The sequence below is a fragment of the Trachypithecus francoisi genome, unplaced genomic scaffold (genome assembly GCF_009764315.1).
Source record: "Trachypithecus francoisi isolate TF-2019V2 unplaced genomic scaffold, Tfra_2.0 Contig01558, whole genome shotgun sequence".
Classification (NCBI taxonomy): domain Eukaryota; kingdom Metazoa; phylum Chordata; class Mammalia; order Primates; family Cercopithecidae; genus Trachypithecus; species Trachypithecus francoisi.
The window spans coordinates 5,188,159-5,213,061 of NW_022681440.1; the positions used below are offsets into that span (position 1 = coordinate 5,188,159).

The following is a 24,903-nucleotide window of genomic DNA, read 5'->3' on the forward strand; positions in this document are numbered from 1 at the left end:
ATTTACTTTTCCTTACAGTAAGAGAATGGGTTGGATTCGGAGTTCAAATGTTTGCCTCTATCCGTGAGCATGAATCTCATCCTCAAACTCATAAGTCCTCTGTATACACACTTGAAAAGTAAAATGTTAAAACAAATGAGAAACGACCCAAATGATTTGTTTTTAATCCTCATACCCTGTCAATGCAGTGAGCCTCATGTTAATTCTATCAGGGTATTTTGGAATTTAATTCAATACAATTAAGTACATGCAGTTTACTTGCTAATCTATGGTGATAAGCATGTCACTTCCTTGTTATAAACCTTACTATGCCCACTGTCACTCGGCCACACTTTCTTAGAATAATGATTGTAAAAATTAATCTTCCTCATCAGAACTACACGATCCATATTTAAAACATCATAAACAGTGGGTTCAAAATGTGCCTACACTTTTTTTGATAGAACTGTCAAAACAAAATGATTTTCCCCGTTATTTAGGAATAATATTTTATCTTGTTCCAGAATATGAAAGCGGCTGGGGATCGAGTGGGCTATCAAAGATTGCTTTTTAGACAAGCACCCCGGTAAATTTTTCTTACTTATGATGGGCTGTTTGGTAACATTTAGCCACTAAAGACTTAAAATTTAAATAATGGTAAATCATCGCTACATCAGTTAACATCCCTTAAACTGAAAATATGAAAGCCCCGTCGGTCCAACAGTGCGCCAGAGCTGCTCTAGGCATGTGAGTTTGAGTAGCAATGGTGTGGGGAGAGAAATACTTTCAATGCATATTGGACAAGAAACCTTACTGGTAATCAAAAATTTTACCTTTAATGCTTATTAAATTACTCTTTTTGGAGTTGAGCCAACCAAAGCAAGCACATGGTACGAAATTTTCAACTAAATTAGAAAGAGCTTTACTTATCAGTTATAATTTTAAATCTCAAGCCAAAAATAAAAAGCATGACCCTCTCTGCGTGCTTCCCCTGATAGTTCGCAGCGACCTACTTCTGCGTCCCAGGCTTCCGTGCACAGCCTCGGTGCTCTGCGGGGTTCGGGACACCCCGGGGCCGGCTGCAGGCTGCCTCAGGACCCCGCACTGTACCCTGAGGATGACCCTTTGGATCCCACAGCCTTCTGTGTCCCGTGTCTAGTCTGTCAAGGGACCCAACCGCACACCACCTGGGTCTCAAGGCATCGACTCCCAGAAGCAAAGAGAAGCAAAAGGAAAGCAAAGCGGAAGCGGCCCTGAGAGCGTCCTCGGGGCTCCTTCGAAGCATCCACACCACCAGCACGGCTAGCGGCCCCGACTCCCCGCGTCCTCCTCCGTGGGCTCGATGGGACCTGGGCCCCACAGCCCCCTGCGAGGGAGACGCCCGCCGACCCCGCCGGCCTATGCAGCTCCCTGCTCCCCTCGGGGCGACTTCTCGGGTAGGCTGAGAGCGAACGGGATGAGCACGCCCCGGACGTCCAAGGGGGCGCCCAGCGCCTCGAAGCCGCCGCCCTGGCCTGCGTCGCCGCCGGCCTCGCCGTCCCGGGCGGGCTGGAAGCGCCAGGTGCCCGCGCGGCTCACGCAGTAGATGGCGCCGTCCAGGGCGGCGCAGCGGAAGGGCTGCAGGCCTGTGGGAGCGCCGGGGGGTCGCAAAGGCGCGGCGCACGGGCTCCACTGCTTGGCCAGGCAGTGGTATCGGGACACGCTGACCCCGCCCGGCCCCGCCGCCTGCGCCTCGCCGCGGCTGCCGCTCAGGTCGAAGCGGTAGATGAAGCCGTCGAGAGCCACCATGTCGGCCGAGCGCTCGCGGCTGCTGCTGCACGGGCACTCCTGCCACTCGTCGCGCCGCGGGTCGTACTTGAGCAGGCGGTAGAAGAGCGAGCCCCCAGACACGTAGATCTCGCCGTGGCAGGTGGTGGCCTCGTGCGCCACGGCGAAGGCGCCCCGGGGCAGAGGCGCGACGGGGGCCCAGCGATCAGCGCGCGGGTCGTAGCGCTCCACGCTGAGCAGGCACTCGCCGCCCACGGCGTAGAGGTGACCGTCCAGGGCCAGCAGCCGCAGCTGCGAGCGCGCCTGGCGCAGGGGCCTCACGGAGCTCCAGCTGTCTGTGGCCGGGTTGTAGCAGAAGACCTGGTCGGACGGACGCGCGCGGCCGTCGGGGCCCGCGGGCGCCACGCCGCCCGCCACGAAGAGGTAGTTGTAGAGGACACACAGGCCGCAGCCCCGCGCCGGCGCGCCCTCGGGCAGCCGCGTCAGCTCGCGCCACTCTCCGGCCGCCGCGTGGAAGTAGTAGACGGCCGCGTCCCCGCGCGCGTCCGCGTCCCCCGAGGGGCTCTGCGGCCGGCTGCCCGCGCGCTCCCCCGCCGGCCCCAGCGCCGCAGCCAAGAGGTGGGCGCGGCCGGCGCGCAGGCGGCGGCGCAGCAGCAGGTCCCTCTCTGCGCCCGACAGGCGGCCGAACACGGCGGGCTCGCGCAGCACCTCCAGATAGTGGTCGCTCATGAAGCAGTAGGCGGCGTCGCGCAGCTCGTTCAGCCGCTGCCGCTTGGCCGCGCTCAGGACCTCGTAGCAGTTGGCCAGGCTCAGCTGCGGCCCCACGGCGTCGGTGGCGCGCTGCGCGGCGCCGGGCAGCTGCAGGCGGCGCGCGCCGGCCACCACCTCGGCCACGTTGTCGGGCCGCACGCCCGCCATGCGCCCGCTGTAGGCGTCGGCTAGGAGCAGCCGCAGAGCCGCCAGGCTCACTCCCTGCACCCGCAGCACGTCCCGCGACGCGCGCGCGCGGAAGTAGTCGCTGCGCGCCGCCAGCACTGCCTTGTGCGCGCGCAGCCGGCGCCCGGACACCTCCAGCACCAAGTCCGGCTCCCCGTACACCGCCCCGAACCCCGGGGGCACGGGCGCGGGCTCTCCGGGCTCCTCGGGGGACGCGGGGTCCTCAAGCCAAACGCGTGGCTCGGGGGAGGCCGCCGCGGGCTCTTCCGGGCACGCGCGCTCCTCGGGGAACGCGAGCTCCTCCGGGGACGCGGCGCCCGCGCTGCCGGCCTCCCACTGCCGCTCCACCACCCGCGGGCCACCGCTGGAGGGCGGGGAGGTGGCCGCGCCTTCCGCCGCTGAGGCGAGGGACTGCGGCGGGGACTCCTCCCCGGAGCTGAAGCACAGGGACGCGCCGAGACTGCAGGGTGTCTGCGCCGGGGACGCGGCGCCCTCGCTCTCGCCCTCCCCCGCAGCCCCGGGCTCGGTCCCTGGGTAGAGGACGCAGGGGGCCACCGCGTGCTCCATGGCCCGGCTGTGCTGCACTCGCACTCACCCGGCTCCACAGCCTGCAGGTCTGGCCAAGGTCGAGCGTTACTCCGGGGTTTCCAGCCTCACAGCTTTTCCTGGCACGCGATCAGATTTCACTTCTGTGTGTCCACGCTTTTTTGCTGTGTGTGTGTGTGGGGGGGGGAATCTCACACGCTGCTCTCCACCCCCCGCCTTTCCCCTCTCCTCTCCAGTGAGGAGGGGTGTGTCCAACTCTTACTGAACTTCTGAACCCGTCACTTTAAATCTGCCCAGAAAGTCTTGGTGAATGGATCTCCGGCCGGTGCAAGACCACTGTCAGCCAACATACAGCACTGACTGGAGCTGCAGTTGACTGTGGTTGTTTCTGCAGCCTGGGTGACCAGGTGTCTCTCTCTGCAGTCTGAGTGACTAGCTGTCCCTCTCTGCAACGCCGGCTGACCAGGTGTCTCTCTGCAGTATCGGATAACCAGGTATCTGGTGCGCCCTTTCAGGAGTCCGTGCTCACCCACTCACTTCACATTCCATCATATCACCGCACCCCCAGGACGCAGAAAGCTGAGATCGGCTGTGGCCCCAACTTCAGAGCCCTGATTTAACCCCATGTCTTGAAAGGAGCCCCTGTGGGCTCTCCTTCTTTGTGGCTCCCACTTGTGGCTACACAACTTCAAGGTCACGGGGAGGACACTGGTCCTGCGCGCTGGTCTCAGGAGCCCTCCCCGTGTGTCGGCGTCCGCACCTCCCCATGTACTGGGTCATCCGTAATTCACTGCCAGGGAGGTGTCAGGAGAAGCCGCTGTGCTCCTCGAGGCCGTCCTTGCTCACGGGGCAGGACCCTTCCTCTGCAGCTTCCTTTGCTGGGATATCAGGTGTTTCCGCGTCCTCTCACCATTCTCTTGTTCCTGTTTATAGGACAGAAAGAAAGGATATTTGTGCGTTTTTCAGTAAGGTTATTTCGTGTCAGTGGAGTCTACCACCCTTCCCTCTCCAATATTCAGATTATAGAATTCAGTTTTGGTTGTAAAGGGGTTGTGATTTTTCTCTGCTGGAGAGTTTGATGAACAGGACATGCAGAATTATTGAGGAATTTTTTAAAGTACCCTCTCGATATTCCTTTCCTGATTTTGAGGACTCAGGAGAGCCCAGTTCAAGCATAGGCACCACCAAACATTAAGGCCTGATATGCATTGGTTGAACCATATGAAGTTACTAGTTCTGTAGGTCAAAAGCAGTCGAGTATCAACAATTTCCTGTTTTCAACATAAAAAGTGTAAGTAGCATCAAGAACTCCTTTTAGTGAGAAAGCATGACTGGATTGTGTGATTTTATTAATTTATTAACAGATCACAAGGTTTTTTTCAGTGTTTCCCAGTTAATTATTTCAAATTCGGTTACAACTATTTGTAGAAAGGCGTTAGGATGCTTCTCTGGAATCAGCTTCAGCCAACAGCATGAATTCAGGACCCCAAATGGCGTCAACTCCTAAATCTGTTTAAACTCTTAGAATTACAACCCTGAAAAACCTCAGAGAAGCAATTATCCAAACAGCCTAAATGCAGCAAAAGGAAAATCAAAGCGGAAAGACTGAATGAAGTATGTGGAAGGCAGATGTGAGTGCCGGCAGATGCATTATAGAATACAATCAAATATCCTGCCTAAATTGGCAAATGCTTCATGGACACTCCCTAACATACTGGGAAGAAACTTAGAGGTCTTAGAGTCCACATAAGGCAACTTCATTCTGGCTTTCTAAAGAAAAATGTAGACAACAAAACCATCCAAAACATGACCAGGCTTATCTTTATACAGAATGCGTGTTCAGCTCTCAAGTGAGATGGGTAACATGATACTTAATCCCCAGCATCTTCTGATGTTCTACTTATTATATGCAATAGTGTTACCTGCTTACTGTAAATGCCCTGCTCTTACTGTCACTCTGTCCCTGAAAAGGCTTTCCCAGTATTCTCAGAAATAAGTGTCAAGTTGAAAACTCCAGACGTTTAACTCTCCCCGTCTCTCTCTCCCTCCGTCTGCCAGATATCTTTCACAATAAAATGTTGGCACACTCCCTGTGTGCACAGAATTGTCATCAGATGCCTGGGGAATGTCATAGTAAGAAGGTTTTTGAGTATCCTGAAGCTCTGATCCCCAGGGTAGGTCAGAGACAATGGCTGGGCAGGACACAAGGGTCCCGGGTGTTCACCCAGCCATGCCCACACTGACAGGTGCTCACCCCAGGCCCCCATCCTGCTGTCCAGTGGTGCCCAGTCCAGGGCCAGGGAAAGGACCACAATGTAAGGGTGACCCAAACTGGAAAAGCTGTGAAGCTGCATCAGTGAAGGGCACCAACCCTGAAGACTGTAGAGTCTTTCCAGCCAGCTGAGTCATACAAAGGAGAGGGAGAGCAAATCTAAGACAAACTTCTCTATCAGATTAGAAATACACACGAACCTCAGGTCTGAAATAAAATCCGAGAACTGGCTGTCTCAGTTGGCTTATTTGTTTAACACGGTTTCTGTAAGATACAGAAGACATAGCCCCTAGAAATCCAATGTAGTGAACTTTCTTCTTGGCCTAGAAAGGGGTCTCAGAGCTCCCTAGTTCTTTCTCTGGCTGGACTGTCCTGCAGTGTACAGGAGCCTCCATCCTGAAAGTCATCTTTATGTAATTAATCATCACAGACTGAAGGGAAGTCACGCAATCAGTAAAATGCATTTTAAAACCTTAAATTTGGAACTCCGCCCTGAAAAGTCCTATGAAATCAGTTCAAGGCCTGAAAGAGTGTTTGATAAGTATACATTTTGTTATAACCTCAGTTAAGCAAGAGAAACATCTCCGTGATGAAACAGATACACTGGAAAGCAGCCCGCAGCACCCCCAGCAGCAAGGCACCCATCTCTGCTGTGCCAACAAGGAAGCCGTCTGGCTAGAGGCTGAGTAGCCCTCATCCCAAATGCTTGAGCTCTTCAGGATTTCCCATTTTTTGAATTTTGGAATACTTGCATTTATACTTACATTTCAACTCCCAAAACCCCAAATCTGAAAGGATCCAATGAGCATTATGTCAGCACTCAAAACGTTTCAGATTTTGGAGCATTTTCAGTTTCAAATTTGGGATGTTCAACTCACACCTGGGATAGAACTGATTCTTATTCCAGCTGGCCCCAGAAAGAATAAAACTCAGTCATCTCAAAAATCATGATTGAAGCAGTCTTGATGTTACTTTTCCAACACACAAACATTAAATTGTGTCCTTCTGAGGGGCCCCTTCCAGCAAGAGGTGGTGGCCCTCTCGTATTCTGTGGTCCTATCATATTCTGTGGTCCCCGCCGTCTCCCTGCTCACTTACAGACAGAGCAAGTTGGCAGAGCCAGGGATGGTTTCGGCATGGTACAGCCTCGCACTCTCACCGGGAGGAATCATGAGGCCCCTCAGACACCACTCCACTGAGATCACCTGCCATATAGCCAAAAGCAGGCCAGCAGGTCCCTGTCCACCACCATCAACGATGTTGTTTCTGACACCAAGATCTTCAGCTACGCTGTCGAGTAACAGCAAGGCTGCATCAGGGGCTCGGGAGCCCTCCGCTGCCCCCTCTAGGAGGCTCTGGGCAGCGTTTCTGGGAGATGGTCTCATAGCACTAAATGTGCCTGCCCTGCCGGGGCTCTCCCTGCAGAATGGATGTGGTGTCCGACACGATGTGGGAAATGAGGTTAAGAGGGAGGCCCTTTTCTGTCTCAAATGATGTTAAAAGAAACTCAACATTAAGAGATTTTTGGTTTTTGGTTTTTTTTTTTTCCAGAATGACCCATTACTGAAATGTTTACCTTAAAATAGATGGAGAGGAGTCGGCCTTTGGGTTTAGCAGTCCTCTGAGGCGTCAGCAACTGCGGTGACTGTTAGGGTCAGATTTTTTCGGATGGGAAGTCAGGGATTTCCAAAGGGATTCCTCCCACCACCATTGTGCGGTTGGCTCTAGAATCAGAATTTCACTAAGAGGCTCCCTGAGGAGCGTCCATCCTTGTTACTGTGAAATTACTGAAACTCTCCCACTCCCCACCAGAGCGTCTGGAAGGATTTTTTCCCTGCGTGAAAGTCAACAAGGGTTTCCTGAGCTCACTTCTGGAGTCACAACCAGGCGATACACAGAAAGTCAGCACTGCAGTTTCCAATGAAGGCATGGGGGGGTGCAGCAGATAAGTGACCAGTTTCCTTCTTGCTGGTAATTAGGAAATCATTTCCTAAGAACAAGGGCTAATTAAATATACATAGTATTCAATGAAAACAATAAAATAGATGTAGTATTTCCCCTCCAGAGGATGTTAAGTTTCTTCTGGGCCTTATAAATATCTACACTTTTAAGTTTCTATACATTTCTTTACTATTAATACAAATTAAAAAATAAGATTTTGTATGATTTCCCAAAGTGGACATTATATATTTAATGTGGACATTAGGATTTATTCAGAATTAAGTATCATGCTCTATTTTAATAATACTGCTTGCTAAAAAGAATCTTCCTTTCAAATCATTACAGTCAGCTTAATTTTTTTTAAAGAATGCATTAATTGACTTAGGCAGTTTATGTAAACTTCTGTGGTATGTTTTGCTTCTAAGTCCTTCAGCTGGGCGCAGTGGCTCAAGTCTGTAATCTCAGCACTTTGGGAGGCCAAGGCAGGTGGGTCAACTGAGGTCAGGAGTTCAAGACCAACATGGCGAAACCCCGTCTCTACTAAAAAAGTACAAAATTAGCCGGGCTTGGTGGCACAGGCCTGTAATCTCAGCTACTCAGGAAGCTGAGGCAGGAGAATCACCTGAACCCCGGAGGCGGAGGTTACAGTGAGCCCAGATCACGCCATCGCATTCCAGCCTGGGCAACAAGAGTGAAACCCCGTCTCAAAAACAAAAATTCCTTCCAGCATCTTACACGCACTGCCTGTGTCCCGCCACACCCCGTTAGAGCACAGTGTCCCTGGAATAGCGCTTGTGTGGGCGGCACCCGCATGGCCTCCATCAGCACCAGAAAGATGCCATTCACACAGTTAAATAGCCAATGAATCGTGAGGTTAATTAAGAAAGAAAAGCCATAAATCTAAGAAAAATTATACCATCTTAGAAACCTCTAGGGAATCTCAGGATTTTTGTTTGTTTGTTTGTAGAGGGTCTTCCTCTGTCATCCAGGCTGGAGGACAGTTGCATAATCATGGCTCACTGCAGCCTCAACTCCTGGGCTCAAGAGCTCCTCCCACCTCAGCCTCCCGAGTAGCTGCGACTACGGCGGTGCACCACCACAGCTGGCTAATTTTTGTATGTTTAGTAGAAACAGGATCTCGCTATGTTGCCTAGAGTGGTCTTGAACTTCTGGGCTTAAGTGATCCACCTGCCTCGGCCTCCTAAATTTGCTGGGATTACAGGTGTGAGCCACCACGCCTGGTCAGGATTTCTCTTTGATTCAATGTATTGATTCACTTTCAACGTTGGTACACATACTGCCTTTCAAGGTTATTTTCTCTCCAGGCCCAAATGAACACAGGCCCACAGCTTCTGGGCAGGCAGGATCGAAGGTGGGGGAAGCAAGAAGGGAGTTGGTGCCGTCACTGACACCAATGCTCCGTGGAGACGGCCGTCTTCACGCCCAGCTCTGATCCACATGTTCTCAGGACTCTTTAAGGCATAGAAAATAGTGTAAGGGGACCATCAAAATGTGCAGAATTACAGAGCCTAAAGCTAGCCAGGAGGAAACACCACTCAGGAAATATATTTTCCTTGTAAAATGCAGCCCATATTTAACTTGGCCGTACGGCTACTAAAAGCCAACAAAAGGTTCTGTGCTGTCCTGGGGGACGAGAAAAGCGGCTTCTGCTCTTAGTGCCTGCCTTCAGGATACCCACAATGGTTCAAGCAACGAGATACCACAGGGATAAAAGCAAACTAAAGCCAATTGTAGGCAGTATTTTCTGTGTAGTTTAGAAATGGGGAGGGTGTCTACTGCGGGGTGGAGTTTCTTGAGTAACTGAATAAATAAGTAAATGTTCCATAATATACCTAGCAACATGCATTAGCGTCTGTCCTACCAGAGCACAATCTATACTCTTTTAACTTTTTTTTTTTTTTTTAATTTGAGACAGAGTCTCGCCCTTGTCACCCAGGCTGTAGTGCAATGGCACGATCTCTGCTTACTACAACCTCTGTCTCTTGGGTTCAGGCGATTCTCCTGCCTCAGCCTCCCGAGTAGCTGGGATTATAGGCACCCGCCACTGTGCCTGGCTAATTTTTGTATTTTTAGTACAGACGGAGTTTCGCTATGTTGGTTAGTCTGGTCTCGAATTCCTGACCTCAAGTGATCTGCCCACCTCAGCCTCCCAAAGTGCTGGGATTACAGGCGTCAGCCACCACACCTGACCTCTTTTAGCTTGTTTTTTATGAAGGACATCCTAAGAGACCAGCTGGACTGCAGCGTGACCTAACAACACATAAGTCCGAACGGACACAGAGCAGTGGCGTCTATTTTGCCAGGCAGTGTTCTGGTGTGTGTTACATCATATGAACACACGGCACCCGCAGGAGCCTTCTGGGAGGCAGGTGTTGTGATTAGCCATTTATGTGATTTCATCAATATGCATTTTATAAGCCATGCAGTTTTAAGGGGCAGAGCCAGAAATGAGCCAAGCAACTGGCTCCACTGCCCACGCCATCAGCCACCACGCCATGATGCCTCTTGAGTCATTCAGACTCCCGGCCCCATCCGAGCTGACACCTGTCACAGCCATGCACAGAGCTGAGCGAAGCCTCGGGAATGTTAAGGTATGTTGCCAGTTGCCCCTGCATCCTGTAGACAGAACCCAAGCAAGTCAGGGTGCTCTGCGCAGTTCTGAGCATGACGCAGTGGGAGACGGGGCAGCACTGGGTCCTCGGGCAGGCCCAGCCTGGCTCCACCAGCTGTCTCCCACCTGCCCTCCTGGGGGTCATTTAGGGGAATAACAGTAGGCTGAATCTCCTAGCAGGACTTAACTGGAAGAAGTAAAAGTGTTGGCAATTTCCTGAAGAAGAGCTTTTACACAATAGATATTCTTGAAGTCTATTTACCGTAGGCTGGTAAATAAAGTATTGAGCAATCTGCTCCTAACCCACTCGCCCTCATGCCTCACTCCCCTCTGTCCTACTGCACGAGCTCATGAAATTGCCTGTGGCTCCCCTGATGAACCGTGTATGGGCGTGGGTGTGTACGTCTGTGTAGAGAGTATTTGTGTATTCATATATTAATAGTGGAGCTTTTGCCTGTGCAATTCTCGCTGCCTAAGACAACCCCCATTCTGGTTTGAGGAGCAGAATTCTTGCTCATTCTTTAAGCTCAAGCTGCCATGGTGCGTTCTCTAATAAGCCTTCCTCACTTCTGGTTTTAGTTGCTCCACAGTCTGTGTTTGCAGAGAAAGTCTTATTTTAGCACCACATAGTATCATTACAGATAGGGAGGTGTATGTGTCATCCTTTTCCTTAAAAATATAAAATTCACAAAAATGAGGATTACCTTTCACTCTACCATTAGCACAGGCTGGGCTCTGCAAGGGCAACCGGATGGATGGATGGATGGATGGATGGACAGATGGATAGACGGATGGGTGGGTGGGTGGTGGATGGACAGATAGATGGATGGATAGACAGATGGGTGATTGGATGGATAGATGGATAGATGAATGGATGTTAGCCAGGGAAACTAAAACAATGGCAACTCTGAAAATACTCAGATGAAACCACAGAGGCTGGGCATGGTGGCTCATGACTGTAATCCCAGCGCTTCAGAAGGCTGAGATGGGTGGATAACCTAAGGTCAGGAGTTCAAGGCCAGCCTGGGCAACATGGGGAGACCCTTTCCCTACTAAAAATACAAAAAAAAAAAACCAAAAAATTAGCTGAGAGTGGTGGCGTGCAGCATTTGTATTCCTAGCTACTCGGTAGGCTGGGGTCAGAGGATCACTTGAGCCCGGGAGAGGTCAAGGCTGATGCCACTGCACTCCAGCCTGCGCAACCGAATGAGACCATGTCTCAAAAATAATAACAACAATAAAGTAAAAGCAAGTTTTTAAACTACACAAAGAATGGCAGATTAAGATATTATCCACATGACAGCTCCAAGTAGGGACTATCTCACAAAAAAGGTTTTTTAAATAAATAAATAAATAAAAGAGATGAATAGTTTTATCTGGATGTTGGATTACAGCTAGGTGTTATTATCTCCTAAATGCTGAGTTTCAACATTTTCTAAAATAAATATATGCTGCTTTTATCATCAAAAAAAGTTGTGGGTTTTAAAGTATAGACCAACTTGAAAAAGTCTTAAGATACAGAAAGAAAAAAAGTATGACAATAAGGATGGGGGTTGAGACGATTATGATGATGATTTTTTTTTATTCTTTACACATTTTTTAATCTATTATGAACAGGCATGATTTTAAACTCATATTCCTAAACTATGGGGAGCATTTCCAACCTTGGGAAATCTCTCTATGTACCTACACCTCCAGCCAATGTTTTCCACCTCCGCTTCCAATTTAAGAAAAAGCCTCCACCAAGCTCATGCCCCTCTCCCTGCATCCATCCAGCCCTTCCTCCCCTGCCTGTTCCTCCTCTCTGAGCGTATCTGGGGGACGCGTGGGTCACGTGCAGGAATTAACATTTATGCTTTTTACTGCGTGCAGGAACTGTGCAGGTGACATCAGTTACCACAGTCTCCCAACACCCCGGGAGGTAGGCAGCACTGCCCTGTCTTACAGTTGAGGAAACCTGGGCTCAGGGATGAGAAAACTCATCCGTGCTCCCCTTCAGGCAGCGACAAAGCCCGGCAGGAACCCGCCCCTCTTCCTGGTGGAATGAAGAGGAGGGGCAGAGTCCAGAAGTGCATGTCCTGTGTGACAATTAGGTACTGCTCAGGCACCTTTCAGAAGAGGGAGGGTGGGCTTGAAAGTTAGATGTTCCTCAACTAAAGGCCTTGGGCAGACGATCTCCCGTCTCCGGCACTTCCTCATGTATGACGCCTGCCTCACGGTGTTTCTGCCAGGATGAAATAAGCACGTGTTGGCAAAGCTCCAGGAAGGTCAGTGTGTTTCTGAAGCCTTCCCTTTGGTGTCGGACACACCCGGGTCAGAGTCTCTTCCCTGTAACTTACTCCCACCAAGAGCTCAGGCAATTTGCTCAATTCAGTGACCTCGTCCTAAAACGCGAAGACCCACTGACCGGTGGGCGCCCTCTCTGCCACTCCATCACTGGGTTCCCTTAGGGAAGTGCAGGCCCCCAGGAAGCAGGTCTCGGGATCCTGGCTGGGCTGGTCACAGCTCATCGTCCACAAGATACCCTGAGCTCTCCTGACCTGGTGTGGGCGATACACAAGCCTCTGGGCTGATGCGAGAGCCAGGGCCTTGCCCTCATGGATCCCAAAGCTGGAGTCAAGGGAAAGCTCATTATCTCCAGCAGAAGAAAGGAAACAATGCACAGAGCAGAAAACCAAGAAATGGGAAGAGGACAGGAGACTGAGACCACTGCAGCAAGTGGTGCTGAAGAACAGCTTCCGGGGGCTTCGGAGGTAAGTGTGCTAATAAATGCCACTTCTGGGTTAGGCTAGCGTGCGGGGATTCCCATCCCTAGAAACTGTAGTCTTTCTGCCTAAAAGCAAAAGCTACTTCACCGAGCAGTCCTGGAGTTAAACAGGGTGTTGACAAGGAGCACAGTGCAGCCGCTACCCTAGCAAGCCTTCCACACGCAGGCGGAGTGCCTCCCAGGACAAGGTCTTCCCAAACGACAGAGGCCCCCCAGCAGGACAAGAAGGGGGCGCCAAGGCCCGGCAGCACCTACCCAGGCAGGGCGCCAAGGCCCGGCAGCACCTACCCGGACAGGACGCCGACGCCAAGGCCTGGCAGCATCTACCTGGACACGCTCCCAGCATCTTCCCGGCAACTGTCCCATTTCAGTCTCACAGTTCACACCCGAGACAGGCAGACCTACCAGCATCTTGATTCAATAAATGAAAAAATGCTCAATGCACAGAAATACTAAGTTTCTAGTCTCAGAAGACTGAGCAAAATTAGCAGCAGACCAACACCAAAGTCCAATATTCTCCTCTCTTCCTCTGTCTCTGGAGCCTTCAACAAGTGGCCTCAAAAAAAAAAAAAAAAAAAAAACCCTGAGACGTTGTTATCTGTTCCCTCGTGAGCTGGCCCTCACAAATTAGCAGGAATTCACCCCTGCTGGTCACAAGTTTAAGAGGTTTGGTCAGAGCCATGGATTCCAGTCCCTGTGGTCTCACCCGTGAGGATGCCTGCTTCTGACTCTGCGGTCAGGTTCGCAGCGAGACGCAAGGGAGGTGAGGGGGCACCCATGTGTCCGGACCCTTAGCTGCTGTCTGCTGTTAGCAATTCGGTGAGGCGATGCGTCGTGCAGAGGGGGCACCTCAGCTGTGAAACATGTTGCATGGATTTCCTTATCTGCTTCCTGTATCTGATTGGTGGATTTTTAAAAAATGCAAACGTTCTGAGATCCACGCCATACGGAGCTTAGTGTCTCCGTCATTCCTTCATTGCTGACATGACGATACACCTGCATAGACCATACCTGAAAGTAGGAGAGGAATGAGATGTCCTTGCACAGGAAGTGTGCGGTCGACTTGGTCCAAACCAGATTGGACAGGGAGCTGCTGGCGCCTGCCCTCGCTCTAGTTATAACACAGACTGTGCTCACTGGAATCGTAGATTTGGAAGTACTGAAAGAAAACTGGATGAAAATAAATCAGTGCATTCACTCAAAAGAGTCTTTGAGTCAGAGGAGTACAAATCTTACTCTAGGTTTCTGTGAGTGTCCTTGGGGTGCAAACTGAAAATATGTTGAAAGAGGAAGCGTCTGCCCTTCCCTGTGGCTCCAATTCAAGAATTATTGATTCAGCCAAACATAAAGCATGAACAGCAAGGTCGCACCCGAGCACCAAGGCTCTGGAGAGAGGCACCGGCTGAAAGACTCTCCGGAAATGCCCAGCCCTGAAGCCCAGCTCTGAGCAATGTCTGGCTCAGCTTGACTCTTTCAAAATAAATGTTTCATTTTAAAACTGAAATCAAAGTTGAGTGTCGTACCAAGGAGGTTCAGCTGGAATCGGAAATGAGAGATTCCTGGGCTGAATAAATCCTACAATTGCTCACAACTGTTCGATCTGTTAAATTCACATTGATATCTCAATATTGACAATTAATTAACAATATTCATTCATTTGCTCATTTATTGAGCAGATATATATGAAGTATTTACGATGTGCCAGACAGTGCACCAGCTACTAAAATAGTAGCAAGCAACCAGGCAGACTTAGGCCCCACGGGGCTCAAGCCTCAGCGCGGAAGGCAAGCGTTGAGCCACTGCACACATCTGAATGGAGTCAGGAAACAGGACAAAGGCTTGAAGGGACCAGCAATAAGACTCCAGGAGGGGCTAATATCCAGAATCTACAAATAACTCAAACAAATTTACAAGATAAAAGCAACCCCATCAAAAAGTTGGCAAAGAATATGAACAGACACTTCTCAAAAGACATTTATGCAGCCAACAGACACATGAAAAAATGCTCATCATCACTGGCCATCAGAGAAATGCAATCAAACCCACAATGAGATACCATCTCACACCAGTTAGAATGGCAATCATTAAAAAATCAGGAAACAACAGATGCTGGAGAGGATGTGGACAAATTGGAACACTTTTATACTGTTGGCGGGAGTATAAATTCATTCAACCATTGTGGAAGACAGTGTGGCAATTCCTCAAGGATCTAGAACTAGAATTACTATTTAACCTGGCAATCCCGTTACTGGGTATATACCCAAAGGATTATAAATCATGCTACTATAAAGACACATGCACACATATGTTTATTGAGGCACTATTCACAATAGCAAAGACTTGGAACCAACCCAAATGTCCATCAGTAATAGAATGGTTAAAGAAAATGTGGCACATACACTCCATGGAATACTATGCAGCCATAAAAAAGGATGAGTTCATGTCCTTTGCAGGGACATGGATGAAGCTAGAAAACATCATTCTCAGCAAACTGTCACAAGGACAGAAAACCAAACACCACATGTTCTCACTCAAGAGGTGGGAATTGAACAATGAGATCACTTGGACACAAGGCAGGGAACATCACACACTCGGGCCTGTAGGGGGGTGTGGGGCTGGGGGGCTAGGGGAGGGCAAGCATTAGGAGAAATACCTAATGTAAATGATGAGTTGATGGGTGCAACAAACCAATATGGCACATGCATACATATGTATCAAACCTGCAGGTTGTGCACATGTACCCTAGAACTTAAATAATAATAAAAGAAGACTCCAGGAGATAAGGACAGATGGACCTGGTTCTTCTGTGGGGACAGGTGAATCCTCCCAGAATGTGAAAGTCATGCTGCAACCTGAGAGAGGAACAGGAATGCAGCCAGAGGGGTCCTTGAGGTAGAGACAAGCTTGACGGGTTCTAGAGACTGAGGGTGGCTAGAGCTCAGGGAGTGCTGGGGGTCTGGCAGGGCCAGCACAGGGGCCCGGTCACCTTGACCACAACGGGATCCACTGACGGCATTTTAAAGAAAGGAAGCAGTGACGGAAACAGTAATATGATCAGTCTTGGGTTTTAGAAAGATTGCTTTGTGTCCTTTTCTACAAAAAAGGACTGATTCAGCTACTCCTGGATGGGTTTTGTGTCACGCTAACACTGTTCAAATGAATGACCTAGATCTGCATGTCTCACCGTGAGTCAATTTCATAAACAAAATTTTGAATTTCTGAAGGTTTGCAGTTGCAGAAAGATACTGGATAATTCTATGTACATACATTTTAACCATTAAAAAACACCTATGTCTTCTATGGAAGTGTAAAAACAGAGAAATGAAGGACAGGCATGGATTACTGTGTACTAATCACTTCTGAAGAGGAGGCCGGCGACAGGACCATAGGGCTTCCAGTGTCTCTGTTCACGAGATAGACTATATCACTTGGGTTCCTTCTTTTTTTTTTGTCTGGAGAGATAGGGTCTCACTATGTTGCCAAAACTGTCTTCAACTCCTGAGCTCCACAGGTCCTCCTGCATCAGCCTCCCAAAGGATTACAGGAGTGAAGCACCACGCCTGGCCTCATCTGGTTTCTTACATACACACAAAAAGTATTTGAAGTGTAAGTGGCAAAATGATAACATGTATTAAATCTTAGTGGGATCCATGAGTCCATGAGTGTTTCTTTGTATTGCATTATGGTGTCTGAAATATTTTCGATTTACAATTTAAAGTGTAATGCCATATGTTTAAATAACTACCATTATTTATCAATTAAGTAATCTGGCCTGCTAATAAAAATGAGTGCAAACCATACAACCTTAAATATACCTAAGTAAAGTTAATCACCAGGTAAGAATGCTCAAGTTACTTCTGTATTCTTCGTGCCTGTGCCGCGGAGTAACTTACTCAGTTACTAAAAGTTCCAGCCAAGTGGAAATATGGAAATCTAAATAAAAACTCGTGTTTTGTCATTTTTAAAGTTCTGAGCTGTTGGTTTCATAGAGAGACTTGTTCAAGATCACAAACAAGTTATGGCAGAGCTGGATGTAGAACAGATTCCCAAACTCGGCCTTTTCTAATAATCTCATGGGTTTATTTGCATCACTGGTATAAACTGAAAGGAGGGCAGAATCCCCTGTCTCCTACTTCCTTTTTGTGTTTTGTTTCAGTTAAGATTTGACAGAGTCCCAATTCTGCCATACCTGCATCATCAAAAATGTCAGCATGATTCTCAAAAGTAGGATGTTATTCAGCTTGTACTTGCTACTCAGACTTCGTGATGGGGGAACAATGACCATTCGCTGCTTTAGGTCCAGGGAAAATGCCTGAGATCCCCAAAGGCAGGTGCACCGTGGCCAACCCCAAACCAGCCAGGTGACTGCGTGCAAAGGGAAGGAAGGTTGATGACATGAGAATTGATTAGTCATTGTTACTGATATTTTAGCTACTATTTTTGATGCAGAAATCAAGACTTGTGGTCTGTCAAGTAAGAGTGCAGTTCTGTGAGCAGGAAGAGACAGTTTCATGCAATTCATGCAATGGTTCTGCAATTGCCAGGCGGCAGTGTGGATGCAAAACCGATGTGTCTATAATTATACCTTGAGACTGAATAGGAACAACCTGATGTTATCATCTGTTCTTTACAAACTCTTTTAACGTCTGACTAAATATGGTTTATAGATGAAGGTTGTCAACAGACTGGTTTTTATTTCACTGTTTGTTAGAGACAAGGTCTCACTGTCACCAGGCTGGATTGCAGGGGTGCAATCATGGCTCACTGCAGCCTGGGACTCCCAAAGCGCTGGGATTCACAGGTATAAGCCAATGCACCTGGCCAACATATTTTTATTTCATTTTTTTCTCTAAAATGCAGGTTTGAAGTTAACATCTGTAGCGTGTTCGGGGTGAGATGAGAGAACAGTTCAGTCTCACAAAGGTGCCTATTTAGGAAAACCAGGATTCCACTTGGCAAACACCGCATGGCACCCAGGCTGGAACCTGAGCAGGCCGCCGTGTGTGGCTTGCCGGGCGCCAGGTGCCAGGACAGACCCTGCTGTGGGAGAGCATCTCCCCCTGAGACCTTCCCGTGTTTGGAATTCCCGAGGGGGAAACCCCTAGGTGCATGAGGCAGTTTCAGAGGAATAAAGCCAGGTGGCGTGGGAGTTGGCCAGGTCAGGCAGGCTGCCTCTCTGCAGAGAAGCAAAGCACACCCTGATCTTTGCTCTGGTGAGCTCCTGACAGCTCACCCTCACCAAGGTCTGTGTGGGCTCCACCCGTGGAAACCTCATGAGGTGCTCTCCTGTAAGAGTGACCGGCCAGGTCACCTGCATTCGGCCATGGGCCGCCCTCTTTGGGGGTCTCCAGTGAGGCGCCTCCCACTCGGACTGGCTCCCGGCAACAGGAGTTCCTACAGAAGGGCTTTTGATTTTGTCCCGGGGCTTCCAAGGACCCAGGGCATACTGTGGATGCCCCATAGAGCATGAGAATGCGACACCTGATCACACTGCCACGCCATTCCACCCTGATTCAAAAGCACATGACCTTCTAGTCGCAGCGACTCAGGCCGTGAAACACCCTTATGCTGGGCTTTGCAAACAGAGACCCTTTCAGGTAACAGCCGAGAAGGCCAAACCACAGCAACATGGCCTGAAACGTACATGGCCTTAAAGTGGGGTTTCGTTTCCAGTGATCGGCTGCCACTTTTGCTTAATGATATGACATTTTACTGCAGGAGATGCCACTAAACTAATCGTAGTTTGTTTCAAAAGTCTACCACATCTGCCCAAATGCTATGACCTCCTATTCCTGTGGGAATTCAAGCATGAAGCATGGTTTCGCGTGCCTATCCTACGTGTGTTTTTTAGGTGGCCACTCACCTAGCTGTTCATGCGTGACTTTTAATTAATTTTTTAAAGAATTTTTAGAGATGGGGTCTCACTATGTTGCCCAGGCTGGTCTCGAACTCCTGGGCTCAAGTGAGCCTCCCACCTCGGCCTCTCAAAGTGTTGGGATTACAAGGCATGAGCCACTGTGCCTGGCCCACATGTGATCCTTTTTTTATGTTTTATTTTTTTGAGATGGAGTTTCGCTCTTGTTGCCCAGGCTGGAGTGCAGTGGTGTGATCTTGGCTCACTGCAACCTCTGCCACCTGGGTTCACGCCATTCTTGTGCCTCAGCCTCCCGAGTAGCTGGGATTACAGGTGCCCGCCACCATGCCTGGCTAATTTTTGTGTTTTTAGTAGAGATGGGGTTTCACCTTATTGGCTGGGCTGGTCTCAAACTCCTCAGGTGATCCATCCACCTCAGCCTCCCAAAGTGCTGGGAATATAGGGGTGAGCCACCACACCCAGCCCCATGTATGACTTTTTTGATGCATATTTCCAGTTTGTACATTAGACTTCAATAAAATTTTCTTTAAAAAGCAACTCCTGCATCCAAGTGGTCTCCAAGTTAATTGGGAAACATAAGCTAAACACCAGTGAAATACATTTCAACATGCATGGTCTTACTTGCACATGATGGCCCCAGGTCCTATAGGGACAATGTGAAAAGTCATCAGCTTGACCCTCATGGAGGTGCCGTCAAGCACAACCAGTGAAGACCAAAAGCAGAAAAGATGCATCATGAGGTCACGCAGCAAGTGCCGAGGGGGGTGTTACAAGATAACCCACAGATGATGGAAAGAGGGAAGGAGTCACTCCCCAGCGCCCTGGTCAGGTCACGGAGAGGTGGCAGGTGGCAGGCACAGGGTTATGAGGAGCACCCAGCTGCCTGGGGCAGGACTTCAGGAAAAGGAGCATCGTGACTAGGGACAGATGTATGGTGGCTGTTACGTCCTGCCTGAGGAGTTCAGCTGTTGATGACCTGGCCTAGATGAGGTCATCCTTTTTGGAGCATGGGGGTGGCACACACGGTTACAGCAGAGGCGACATGATTCCGTGGGGACACAGCAGACATGCCCAAGGCTGCCAAGTTCTAGGTATGGCTCTGCTTTTGTGGGTGGCACAGAAGTAAGTCCACCCAACTCAAGGCCTCTAGCAGGTCACTGCTGCCTCAGGGCACACAGGCCCAACATGTGGCAGGAGGGGACTGGGTACAGTCAACATTATCTAAACCAAACCTCACCCAGGACATCAAAAAGCCCACCTGGCCGGGCGTGGTGGCTCATGCCTGTAATCCCAGTGCTCTGGGAGGCGAGGTGAGTGGATCACTTGCGGTCAGCAGTTCGAGACCAGTCTGGGTAACATGGTAATACCCCATGTCTACTAAAAATACAAAAATTAATTGGGCATGGTGGTGCGTGCCTATAATCCCAGCTACTCAGGAGGCTTGAATCTGGGTGGTGGAAGGTGCAGTGAGCTGAGATCACACCACTGCACTCCAGCCTGGATGACACAGTGAGATCCTGTCTTAAAAAAAAAAAAAAAGTGCTGAGCAACTCGTACTAAAATTTTCCTTCTGATGAATTGGCCCCTCTGGCATTATAAAATGCTGCTGGCATCAGACAAAGCTTCTGTGTGCTGCTTGATGGTTTTAACTTGAAGTTGATTTTAGCTTATATAAGCACAGCTTCCTCTGTTCTCTAATGCTTTCCATTCGCATGGAGTAGCTGTTCCCATCCCTTCACTCTCAGTCTGTGTTTCCTCAAAGGCCAAGTAGGTCTCTTGTAGGCAGCATACAGTGGAGTCTTATACATTTTTAACCCATTCATACACTCTATGTCTTTTGATTGGAGAATTTAATGCATTTATGTTCAAGGTAACTATGGTAGGTTAAGAACTTACTACTCCCATTTTCTTAATTGTTTTCTGGTTGTTTTGTGGGTCGGTCTTTTGTTCCTTTCTTCCTCTCTTGCTGTCTTCTTTTGTCATTAGATTTTCTCTTGTGGTATGCTTTGATTCTTGACTTTCTTTCTACCTTTTGTGTATCTACTATAGGTTTTTGCTTTGTGGTCACTATGAAGCTTACATAAAGTATCTTACAGTTTTAACAGTCTATTTTAAGCTGATGATTTAACTGATTGAATAAAATAACTCTACACTTTAAACTCCGGCCCCCCCACCCATTTTATGCTTTTGATGTCACTAATGACAGGTTTTTGTACTGTATATCCCTTAACATATTACCATAGCTGTATTACCCAGGGTTCTCCAGAGAACCAGAACCAACAGGAAGGCTAGATAGATGGGTAGATGAGAGGGGATTTATTAGGGGAACTGGCTCACACAGTTATTCAGGCTGAGAATCCCACAACAGGCTATCTGCAAGCTGGAGAAGCAGAGAAGCCAGTGGCATGGCTCAGTCTATTGTCAGAGGCCTCAGAACCAGGGAAGCCAACAGAGCAACTTAGTCCAAGGCTGAAGGCCTGAGAACCCAGGGAGGGGGTCACTGGCGCAAGTCCCAGAGTCCAAAGGCTGGAGAACCTTGAGCTTTTATGTCCAAGGGCAGAAGATGGTGTCCCAGCTCCAGGACAGGGGAGAGGGGGAGGGGGAGAGAAAGAATTTGGCTTTGTTCTGCCATTTTCTTCTATCTGGGCTCTCAGACAATTGGATGGTGCTGAGGGCAAATCTTCCTCACACTGGTTCAAATGCCAATCTCTTCCAGGGACACCCTCACAGACACTTCCAGAAATAATACTTTACAAGCTATTGGGGTATCCCTTAGTCTACTCAAGTTGACACCTGAAATTAACCATCACAGTATCTTTTATTGTTTGAATAGTTTTGTCTTTCAGCCTTCAGACTAAAGATATAGTTAATTTACATACCACCATTATAGTGTTATTGTGAATTCAACTGTTTACTTACATTTACCAGTGAATTTTAACACTTTTCAATGTCTTCATGTTACTAATTAACGTCCTTTTCTTTCAGCTTGAAGAATTCCCTTAAGCATTTCTTATAAGACAGGTCTGGTGGTGGTGAACTCCCTCAGCTGATGTTTGCCTGGGAAAATCTTTCTCTCTCCTTCATTTCTACATGACAGCCTTTCTGGGTACAGAAATTTTGGTTGGCAAGTTTTTATTTCCTTCAGCACTCTGAATAGATCACCCCACTCTCTCTTGGCCTGTTAGGCTTCTGCTATGAAATTCACTGACAGGCTCACAGGGTCACACAGCCAATTAGGGTTGGGGCTACAATTAAAAACCAGACCCTGAGATCCTACGGCCCTTGTTACTATTTTGCACTACTGCAATGCCAGACATATGAAACAAGCTAAAAACAAGTCTGTGATCCAGCCATTCGTAAAGATTTCCACAAACCCCATGAAACTGCAGGAGACTCAGCCCATGCAACAAGCAGGCAGGCTTTCTGTGGCCAGTCGGGTTGAGCAGATTGCTAAAGTCATGCTGAAAACTGTGAGGCACTCATCTGCTCTCGCTGGCACTCTCTGAGAAAAGACAGTTAACAGAACCAGTAGATGGTGTCCCTGCCCTGCCCCTGCCCTGGCGGCTGCACGGTGCCACCTCCAGCTGGTGGAGGCTCCAGGGCAGGGACAAGCACCTTTCAGCACACGCTGCCACCACAAACCACACCCCAGCCTCCCCATCCGGATGCAGAAGCACGTGGTGTCCCCCTTGGAGGCTGCCTGCAGCGTGGAGCCAGAGGCTGTAGCTTCATGGAGCTCATTTTAAAAGTTCTGATTATCGGCCGGGCAGGGTGGCTCACGTCTGTAATCCCAGCACTTTGGGAGGCCAAGGCAGGCAGATCATGAGGTCAAGAGATTGGGACCATCCTGGCCAACATGGTGAAACCCCATCTCTACTAAAAATACAAAAATGAGCCAGGCGTGGTGGCACACGCTTGTAATCCCAGCTACTCGGGAGGCTGAGGCAGCAGATTCATAGAAAACGAAACACAGCAGCGTTTTTAGGTAATTGAACAGATGAAATATTGCCAGCTCAGGCTACAGGGAACAGATTCAGTACAAAGCGAGACTGGACATTGGACTCCCAAAGTACTCTGGGCAGGATGCAAAAAAACCTCTCAGCTGCAAACACAGGCCTCTCCACGGAAAGGAAGAGCCACTCCCCAAACAAATCCAAGAGCCCAGAGGGTACAGCCAGGAGTGTGGAAGCCGCCCGGGATGAGGTCCGAGCTCTGTCCAGAGGCTGCCGACCAGCACCCAGCTGCACTTCAGGACCACGTGGGCCAGAGACCCCTGTCTGCCGCCCACTTCCCCCTTTCTGAACAGCAAGGTTACGATAAGTACTTTTATGTGTCCACTTGGTTAGGCCACAGTACCCAGATACTCAATCAGTCATAGTCCGAATGTCACTGTGAAGGGTTTTTTTTTTTTTGTTTTATTGTTTTGTTTGAGACAGAGTCTCACTCTGTAGCCCAGGCTGGAGTGCAGTGGTGCAATCTCGGCTCACTGCAACCTCCACCTCCTGGGTCATGCGATTCTCATGCCTCAGCCTCCTGACTAGCTGGGATCACAAGCACACACCACTGCACCTGGCTAGTTTTTGGGTTTTTAGTAGAGATGGGGTTTCACCATGTTGGCCAGGCTGGTCTCAAACTCCTGACCTCAAGTGATCTGCCCACCTCAGCCTCCCAAAGTGCTGGGAGCCATGGCACCTGGCCTAAGCGTGTTTTTTTACGACCTGATTAACATTTACATGGGAAGATTCTGAGTAAAGCATGTTTCTATTCACAATATGGGTGGGCCTCATCCAATCAGTCAAAGCCTTAAAAGACTGAGGTGGCCCGAGGAAGAGGGACTGTAACACCAGCACTTCCTTGGATCTCCAGTCTGCCGGCCTGCCCTGCAGATCTCAAACTTGCCCCGTCACCATCAGATGAGCCAGGCCCTTCAATCTTGCTCTCTAATCCCTCTCACGTGTGTAGACACACACACACACACACACACACGCACACACGTACCCAGTTGGTTCTGTTTCCCTGGAGAACTCTGACCAGCAAGAGGGCCTACAGCAGTTCTCCTGTGCCTGCCTAGGGCTGTACACTGTGGGCTGGGGGTGGGTCTCTCATCACTTTGGAGCACCAGCCTTCACCTCGGAGGAAGGACTAAAGCCCAGGGAGGCACTTTCACACCTGACTTCCATGAGGACCTCCTGGAGCCCAAGTCTGATGCCACAACAGAATGAGATTTGGGGATCGCCGTGACCTTTTTTATGTGGAAGAGACATGACCTTAGTGGAAAGAGCAGATTCTGTTTTCCAAAGATGCCCCATGGATGCACCCCGCTCGGCACGCCCTTCCTGCCCAGTGAGATTCCCCTCCGCTCACAGCTGGGACCCCGTTCCCTCCTCTTCTACATGGCTGGCCGGGGACTGAGGGGGAAGCAGCACAACACGACCCCCCCGCCTCGTGAGAAAGGTGACCCAGTTCCACCTGCTGTTTTCTCAGGTCACAGTCTGTGGTGACCTTGACTCAACACACAGGGAGTCCACTGCATCAAGGCTGCCACGCTGGAGCGAATACACAGATGGCCACAGAGTGACAGGGGGAGGTCCCCGAGGGGCCCCTGCTGCATCAGCCCCAAATGTGTGAATCCTCCTGGTGCAAGCCTCAGGCAGCAAGTCAGGAGCCTCCATGGTTCCAGTCCTTGGCCTTCAAGTTCCGCATCTGGTGCTGAGTGGCACCAAGGCGAGCTGTGCCCAGAGAGACTGCAGACTTTTAAGCAAAATGAATGCTATTGCTACTAATACAGGAACAGAAAACCCAACACCACAGGTTCTCACTTGTTAGTGGGAACTGAACAGTGAGATCACATGGACACAGGGAGGAGAACAACACACACTGGGGCCTGCAGGGGGCGGTGGAGGGAGAGCATCAGGATAAATAGCTAATGCACGCTGGGTTTAATACCTAGGTGATGGGTTGATCAGTGCAGCAAACCACCATGGCACACGTTTACCTATGTAACAAACCTGCACCTCCCGCACATGTAGCCTGGAACTTAAAATATAAATAAATGAATGCTATTGCTTTAAGCCACTAAGTTGTGCGTGGCTTACTGAACAACCATGATATTGGAACAAGGGTCTTGCTACAAATATTCAGAACTGTGGACTGCATCTTGCAGGAAAGGGAAGCTATGAAAGGCCCAA

At 49.5% G+C, this 24,903-nt stretch overlaps 1 protein-coding gene across 1 annotated transcript in view; it reads right to left on the reverse strand.

The window, feature by feature from the left end:
- Positions 1-793: 793 nt before the first annotated feature.
- Positions 794-24,903, reverse strand: part of KBTBD11 (kelch repeat and BTB domain containing 11) — a 28,570-nt gene continuing 4,460 nt past the window's right edge. Inside the window, exon 2 of the mRNA XM_033177665.1 lies at positions 794-4,151. Coding sequence (XP_033033556.1) covers positions 1,378-3,249 — 1,872 coding nt within the window. The 5' untranslated portion in view covers positions 3,250-4,151 and the 3' untranslated portion in view covers positions 794-1,377. The remainder of the gene's footprint in view (positions 4,152-24,903) is intronic.